Below are 8,305 nucleotides of genomic sequence, written 5' to 3'. Positions count from 1 at the left end.
AGTGATGGAAACAGTGGTTGTCTGGGTCCCTATACCCTGCTAGGGCTTAGCCTTTGGCTTAGTGGTGGGTCAGAACACCTTTAGATAGGTTTGACTCCAGCTCTGGTTTTCCTGTGAGGTTTGTGGGTTCTCTGATGGCAGAAATGCAGCACTGGGCCTAGAGACAGGAGACTGTGAGTTTGGGATATGTTGATGTAAGAAGGTAAGATATGAAGAAAGTGAGAGCTTGGAAAAAAACAGCCTATTTAGGTAATCTGTAGCATGGTGTAAGGCTGTAGGTGTAACCTTTGCACATGGAATGTCTGGTTTCTAATAATGGCTCTGTCCTGCTGGATAATCCTGGATTGGTTGTGACACTTGTGTGCCTCTATTTCCCCACTAAAGGAGGCATAATACCCCTCTTTTTATGATGTCCCATAGTACCTCTAGATGCTATGTGACAGCTAAGTACTATACTTACACAACAAAAACACAGATAAAAATGCATTCTAGGGGAAGGATGAATCCTGCTCTCTTCCTTGTGGGCTACTCTGGCATCAATAGTGAGCCAGGTAATTTCTCTCCCCCTCCTCCTCTCTGTCTGCAGACTGGGGTAAGACGGGGTGGTCCCTCAGCACAAACACACTTTTTTTCTCCTCCCTGAAAACACTTGTGTAAACTTTGTTGTATGGACTCAGGGTACTGTAACATAGAAAGAGTAGCAGGCAAATGCATCCTGGATCTCTGAATCACTAAGAAAAACAAGCCAGCTTTGTTTTGGTTTAATTTTTGTTTTAGCAAAAACACGCTTCCCACACTAACTTTTGAAACTTACACGTGGCACAGAGGGGGATCAGTTCCAGTTGATATGAGCCTGGAAGAAGAGAGGGAGGAAATAACTTAGTTGCTTTAGACTTTAGTTCAGCTGGAGTGAGAGGAAAGAATCAGTGTCCCTTTTTTGGAATTCAGCAAGAAGGTCGTGCTCTTGGTGAGGACAGATCCTCTGCAGATTTTGTGAAGGTACTGTATGGGGCGCTGCGGGGCATTCACAAAACAGGTGGCTTTATATTTAAAATAGTAACTCCGCTGTCAGTGACAAAAAGCTATGTTGCTTTCTTGGAAGCATTGCTGCACTTAGAGCATTCTTCCGTGTTACAAACAGCATGTTCCTCTCTTTTTTACCAGGAGGGGAGAAATAAGAAATGGGAGGCTCTGGGCTAAAGATGACCAGGGCTGGAGTGTGTGGTGGAGGGTTGTTTTGATGTTTAGTGCTGTAATATGGGGCTTAAAAAATAATAAAAAAAAATGGGTAGATGGGGAGTTATATCGAATTTGGGGATTTTGCCTCTAAGACGTTTATAGTTTCAGCCTATCTACCCCTGGTCCTTGAAGATCAGTTGATGGGTTGAAAACCAGTGGGAGTTAAAGGGGAGGGAGATGAAATGCAGGAAAAACTGCTGACCTGTCTGTCCCTGGCTAATTTGAACCAGATTCAGATTTTGTGTTGAATGCAGCTAAAATTAAAGATTTAGTAGCAGATAGCGTAGCTCTGGTATCCTGCAATGAAATGCTAAAGCACACACCGTCTCTGCTTTTCTTCTGCCAATTCCAGCATGTTTTCTTTTGGCATCTCTCATGGATCTTGCAAACTGTATTGACAAAAAGCAACAGGAGATTGTTTCTTGCCCAAGTCTTTATATTCAGACTATAGCTGCTTCCTCTTTCCTATTCACATTTTCCCATATGGTGACTTTGGAAAATTCCTCTCCAATTTTGTTGGGAAGTGCAGGAAACTCGTTGGTAGAGGGTTGCCTATTACTCTCTAGTTCTGCTGCTCACATCTGGAAAGGATCTGTCTTGGAAAGGGGAGACTCGCTCTGAGCTCAGCGCATGTAACTGACATGGCATGAGCCGAGGGAGCCTGTGAGGGCAAGAGAAATGTTCTTCTCCATTCATCTGATTTCTGACAGCAAAGGTGAGTTTTTCAGAACTTTACATTGTTTTAAATGCTGGGCTGTCAGACAACATCCAGCAGCCTGCCTTTCAGCTGCAGCTTTTAGAAAGGATGTTAAATATATGTAGCAAGCTCAGTCAACCTGTTGATATTGAAAGAGAAGATGTTTTTCCATCTGTGTGTGTGTCCCCTGTGAGAATGTATGTGGAGAATAACAGATACAGAGATGAGATATTCTGAGTATGATTCTGTTTACTGAGGTAACTAATCACTGAGAAACATACAGTAACTCCTGAAACTTCAGCTTCTTGAGACTGTGCCTTTTTTAGCACTCTGCCTCTGGTGCTGTGTGGCAGCAAAGTGCAGAAATCAGTGGTGGTTCTGTCTGAACTCAGAAAGATGCAACCACAGAAACCCCTGAACTGATTTCAGTGAGACTCCAGTCTTTGGGTGGAAGGACCTGATCCAGAGCCTGCTGACAGCAAGGGAAGAGGACTTTTTCCAGTGCATTTTGAGCTACTCCTTTAATAAGGTTTCTTAATAAGGCTTTGGATCAGGCCCATGGGAATTAGTTTAGATGGAGTGAGTTACTTCAGACTTACTTTGAACTAAAAGAAAATCAAAATCATGCCTGGTTTTACTGCCTGTGCTCCAGATGCAAGCAGATGTTTCTGTATCCAAAGTGTCTCCCTGTGGCACCAGAGCAGCACTTACTTCAAAGGCATTGTAGCAGAAGCATGCATAGTGATGACAACAGGGTGAGATTGCCTCGGAAATTTTAGTGTGGAATAGATAGAATACTTCACGTTAATTTTTAACACCTTTTCAGCTATATATGTGGAAAAGTCAGCATTTTGCATATCTATAGAGCCAATACCAACCATGATGTAACTGTGTGCTATGGGAACAGTGCTGGTATTGTTACAGCCAGGGCTGTTTGTGACCTGCTTTTATGAAGGTTTTTTTCTTTAGTTTCTTTTGTAAGTATCTATCAGGGTAAGCTGATATATAGGAAAAGTACTTTGTTAGAGATCTGATACATCATACTTTCTGAGATTATTTTCTCTAAGATTTCTGAAATATCTTCTGAGATTAGGTCACCAAATACTAAGGATTTTACTAATCCACAGTTGGCATACTTGTATGGCCAATTTTTATCCATTTATTAATCTAGCTGCCATGTAAGGAACGCCATCGGATCTCTGGAATGTTTTATAAAGGAGATTAATTTCATTATATTCAGCTTTTACAGATATGGAAGCTGTGGAATAGTGGAGTTGGGGGAAAAGGGATCAAGCAATGTTAAATGCTTAAAATCACCCAGCATGTTGGCAGCTAAGACCAGGACCAAAGCAAAACCATCCATGTCTCAGGCTGCTGTCTCCTGTAGTCCCACCTTCTCCCATTTCTTCAAGTATAAGTCAGTGTGTAAAGAAATTATTTAAGATTTTAGTGACTGTGACTGAGAGCAGGTTCTCTCCAGTGCTTCCCAAGCACCCAAAGTCTGTGAGAGCCCCAGAGAGAGTTTCAGCTGGTGCAAAGCAGCAAAGCCCTGTGGATGTGAAGAGATGTGCCAGTTCTGACAGCTGCCAGTCTGGCTCTGGGAAGTACTTGCTTCCAACGCAGAGAAGGAACCTGGGCTGGCAGAGGTGAACAGAGTACTTATTTCATATTAAGCTCATAAATCCATTGTGCTTTTTCACCTTAAAAGACCAGCCTAAATAAGAACTTCGCATCACTGTCGAATACTCCTGCGAAGAATAGCCGGAAGGATAAAAGACAAGCCATTACCAGCCCTTACTGCAAATCATTATGTATGAAACCTGAGAAGGGCGACAAACGAGACCGAGGGGGCTGGGTTAGCGCCAGCTGGCCCATCCAGCAGATACTTAACTTCTGTTTGAAATTATTTTAACCTGCTGCCAGGAAGATAAAAGCTGAACATTAGCCAGGCCTCTAAGGTGCAGATCAGCACTGTCCAAAATCAATAGGAAGCCCGTTTTGTTTTCAGTAGCCATGAGATTTTGTTATTGTTCGATGCACGTGAAGCAGCCCCTCCGAGAGGCGTCCTGGCAGCCCGAGTCACTCTTTTCCAGCCTACGTTGTTTACATTAAAGAGGAGAGTTTCTTCCTGATGCAAAGCCGTAAGGAACAGTACGACCAGCAGTTATATAGAAATAACATTGCATAACCTCCTCTATAAATCTCCGGGATCATCTGGCATTTCTCAATATGAAAAAGGCAGTAAATAACTCCAGGAGAGAGGGGCGGCGCGGGGGTGCTGCCAGGCCGCCAGCTGCAGCGGGCGTCCGGCGGGGCAGCGCCAGGCCGGCGGCCCGGGGCCGGGCAGCGCTGCTCGGCCTCATCCCGGCCCCCGAACCGCCCTTAGAGCACGGGAGAGCACCCCGGGCGGGAGGCGGGGCGGCCGCGGGGCTGGAGCCCCGGGCTTCCCGCGGCCCCGGGGCGGTAGGTGCGGGCGGGTAGGGGGGCTCGGCGGGGCCGGACCCTGGTGGTCCCGTCGGGGCCGGGGCCTGACCCCGCGCCGTGCTCTCGGCTTTCAGGGGCGATGCCGGCCGGCGGCCGGGCGCTGCTGGCGCTGGGGCTCCTGGCGCTGGGCTGCGCCGCCTCCCGCCCCCCGCCGCCGCCGCCCGCCGGCAACGAGTTCCCCGAGGGCGGCCCCGAGCGGCGGCGGCCGCCCGGCCCGGCCCCCACCTGCCCCCGCGACTGCGGCTGCACCCAGGAGGGCGTCGTGGACTGCGGCGGCATCGACCTGAAGGAGTTCCCGCTCCAGCTGCCGGAGCTGACCAACCACCTCTCCCTGCAGGTAAGGCGGCCAAGCCCCGGCCCCGGGCTGGCGCGGAGCCTCCCCCGCCACCCTCGCGGTCCCCGGGGCCACGCAGGCCCGTGTCCCTGCCTGAGCCCGAGCCCCGGCTCCTTCCCGCCTCCTGCAGCGGCTCCTCGGCTCGGCGTGGGAGCGGGCGGTGCAGCAGGCCCAGCGCTCCGGCTCGACGGACGCGCCTGGCCGTCGCCATCGGGCCGCTTCCCCACAGATCCAGGGAGGAAAGAAGGCGGGAAATTCTTCCTCTTCTGCTCTTCCAGCCCCAAGATAAGGTTTTTGTCCAAACTAGTAATTACTGTTACTGGTGAAGGCCTTCATTTAGAGGTGTCTTTGAAAAGGATGGGCTAAATTACTTCATTAAGGAGAATTTTTCTGGCAGCACTACACGTTAGTTGAAGCACTGTAAACAGCGTACCAGTCTGGACACAGACCCCAACCACTGTCCTACAGAGTCCTGTCTCTCCCTGCACTGAGCAAGGAGCCGAAGCCATCCATCAGCATGAGCACTATTGCCTGTGACATCCAGATGGCCGGTGCTGCGCTTGTCAGGCTGCATGCTGCTGGGAGGCTCTTGGGTCATTTTGCCTGGGAAAGCCACACACGCAGCAAATGGTTATGCTGCAGGGTTGTCATGTCTTTTCAGGAGAAGGGGATGTAAGGGTATGAGATTCAAGCTTCAGGTAGAGGAAGCAGTCTGTCCTAGACTGTCAGCAGATTTCCATGCTCTGCTGATAGTTCATTGACCCTTATGACCAGAATTTCATAGAACCATAGAATCATTGAGGTTGGAAAAAACCTCTCAGATCATCAAGTCCAACCGTCAACCCAACACTACCATGTCTCCTAAACCATGCCCTGAAGTGCCACATCTACACATCTTCTAAATACCTCCAGGGATGGTGACTCTACCACCTCTCTGGGCAGCCTGCTCCAAAGCCTGACCACTCTCTCAGTAAAGACATTTTTCCTCATATCCAATCTAAACCTCCCCTGATGCAGCTTGAGGCTGTTTCCTCTCATTCTATCGCTAGTGACTTGGGAGAAGAGACCAACACCCACCTTGCTGCAGCCTCCTTTCAGGTAGTTGTAGAGGGCGATAAGGTCTCCCCTCAGCCTCCTCTTCTCCAGGCTAAACAACCCCAGTTCCCTCAACCTCTCCTCATAAGACCTGCTCTCCAGACCCTTCACCAGTTTCATTGCCCTTCTTTGGACATGCTCCAGCACCTCAATGTCCTCCTTGTAGTGAGGTGCCCAAAACTGAACACAATATTCAAGGTGTGGCCTCACCAGCGCCAAGTACAGGGGCACCATCACTGCCCTGCTCCTGCTGGCCACACTATTCCTGATACAAGCCAGGTTGCTATTGGCCTCCTTGGCCACCTGGGCACACTGCTGGCTCATGTTCAGCTGGCTGTCAACCAACACCCACAGGTCCTTTTCCACTGGGCAGCTTTCCAGCCTCTCTTCCCCAAGCCTGTGGCGTTGCATGGTGTTGTTGTGACCCAAGTGCAGGACCCGGCACTTGGCCTTGTTAAACGTCATAGAATTGACCTCGGCCCATCGATCCAGCCTGTCCAGGTCCCTCTGCAGAGCCTTCCTACCCTTGAGCAGATCACCACTCACACCCAACTCGGTGTCATCCGCAAACTTACGGAGGGTGCACTCGATCCCCTCATCCAGATCATTGATAAAGATATTAAACAAGACTGGCCCCAACACTGAGCCCTGGGGAACCCCACTCGTGGCCAACTGGATTTAGCTCCGTTCACCACAACTCTCTGGGCTCGGCCATCCAGCCGGTTTTTCACCCAATGAAGAGTACACCTGTCCAAGCCATGAGCCGCCAGTTTCTCTAGGTGAATGCTGTGGGAGACAGTGTCAAAGACTTTGCTAAAGTCCAGGTAGGAACATCCACAGCCTTTCCCTAATCCACGAGTCATGTCACCTGGTCATTTGGGCAGGCATCCTTCCCCTGCCTGTGCTCTGACACCTGAGGACATGGGCAGAGCTGGAGTGTGGCAGCCCCATGCACATTCCTCCTCCCAGCGGTGGCAGTAGTTCCAGATTTTTCAGTGCCGCTTTTGCCCTTAACCAACTGTTTTTTGTTTATTGCTCCCATTTGCCAGTTTTCTTCAGTGGATGAATTGCAGATTTTGTTCAGAGCTTTCCATCCAAGTGCAGCATAGTTAGAAAAACTGTAATGTAAGCTGGCACCTTCCTCAGCAGATCTGTCCCAGGCGTGTGCTAGCCACGGCTCCCATCTCTACTGCCAACAGCAGAGAAGCTTTTCGGAGCAGCAGCTGTCATTCTCTGTGTATTGGCCTGGCTTCCAGCACAGTGGGTCCCTGACTGGTCCCCTAGGTGCTAAAACACTAGAATCACTCATTAATGGTCAAAATGGTAGTCGGCATGTTAATGAAAATCTGATGGCAGTCACCTCGACAGTAAAAACAGGAAGTAAGCCCAGTTTGACTCTCCCTGCCCATGACAAGTTGTTTTTAAAACAACACATAAATAACAGAAGTAATAATCTTGGAAATATGCAGTGCCAGTCTTGTAGCAAAAGCTTTGCTGCAGCTACGAGGTTTGGCTGTGGCAGATGGATTTTAGGCCTTGCCAGGCATAATCACGCTCTTTGGGCACTATCAGTGAATAAGCATATTTCTGGGTATGAACTCAAGCTACAGAACTTGGTTCAGGCCTTCAAATGCTGCTGGGTTTGGATGTCTTCATTTTGAGCTCTGAGTTTGGCTCATTACGGAGAGAAGTCTGTTGACAATGATTTGACATGGTGGGTTCATTTCCAAATTTTATTGGAGTTCACAGTCTGGATTTATTGGGATCCTTCCTGGGATTACTTTGCTGATGATTAATACTCTCCATTTTCTTAGAATAACCAGATAGAAGAAATCTTTCCAGAAGAGCTTTCTCGTCTTTACAGACTGGAAACTCTCAATTTGCAGAACAACAGGCTAACTTCAAAAGGTAAGCCAGCAGAGCCATGAAGTGGACAGAGCCTGTGCCTCCACAACACCAGCTTAAGCAGTGAGACCAGTGGCAGCTGATAAGGAAAGCCACAGAGTGATAGATTGACTTGGTTGGAGTGGTTAGCTATAACCCTCACTTCTTTGGCCATCACACAGATCATGGAGGCACTTTATCACCCGAAACATAATACTCAGTGTATAAGAATGCAGCCTCGCTGAACCAAGGAGGAGAGCTGGCAGCAGCACTGTGTACTGTGGCGTAAGATCTTCTCGTCCAGGAAACTCCCTCCAGTCCCACAGGCACATCAGTGCAATGCACTCGAGAACCAGAAATGTCTACATGCTGAAAGATTTCCTTCTGACTGACCTTGTTTCTTATTCCACTTGCTTAGTTCAGTGTAGTCAGTCAGTTCGTGCAGTTTAGTCCAGTTTAGTCCTTGTCAAATTTAATATAAATAATATACATTACAAATAAGGCAACTATTGCCCTCCTAAAACAATTTTGATTTTTGTAGGCAGGTTTTGCTTGCTAAGTCATACACTTAT

The 8,305-nt window shown here is 48.6% G+C and overlaps 1 protein-coding gene across 3 annotated transcripts in view; it reads left to right on the top strand.

The window, feature by feature from the left end:
- The first annotated feature begins 910 nt into the window (after positions 1 to 910).
- PODN (podocan) overlaps positions 911 to 8,305 on the top strand; it is a 28,111-nt gene continuing 20,716 nt past the window's right edge. Inside the window, exons 1-3 of one of the 3 annotated variants that reach the window (XM_075097602.1) lie at positions 911 to 999; positions 4,495 to 4,757; positions 7,664 to 7,757. In XM_075097602.1, coding sequence (XP_074953703.1) covers positions 4,500 to 4,757; positions 7,664 to 7,757 — 352 coding nt within the window. In that variant the 5' untranslated portion in view covers positions 911 to 999; positions 4,495 to 4,499. Of the gene's footprint in view, positions 1,000 to 1,848; positions 1,955 to 4,408; positions 4,758 to 7,663; positions 7,758 to 8,305 lie in introns of those variants that run through there. The other 2 variants (XM_075097601.1, XM_075097603.1) reach the window with 2 other exon arrangements.

Source organism: Phalacrocorax aristotelis, chromosome 6, assembly GCF_949628215.1.
Source record: "Phalacrocorax aristotelis chromosome 6, bGulAri2.1, whole genome shotgun sequence".
In the NCBI taxonomy this organism is placed as follows: Eukaryota; Metazoa; Chordata; class Aves; order Suliformes; family Phalacrocoracidae; genus Phalacrocorax; species Phalacrocorax aristotelis.
Note: the sequence above shows the minus strand (reverse complement) of the source record. Positions and strands in the feature narration are given on the sequence as shown.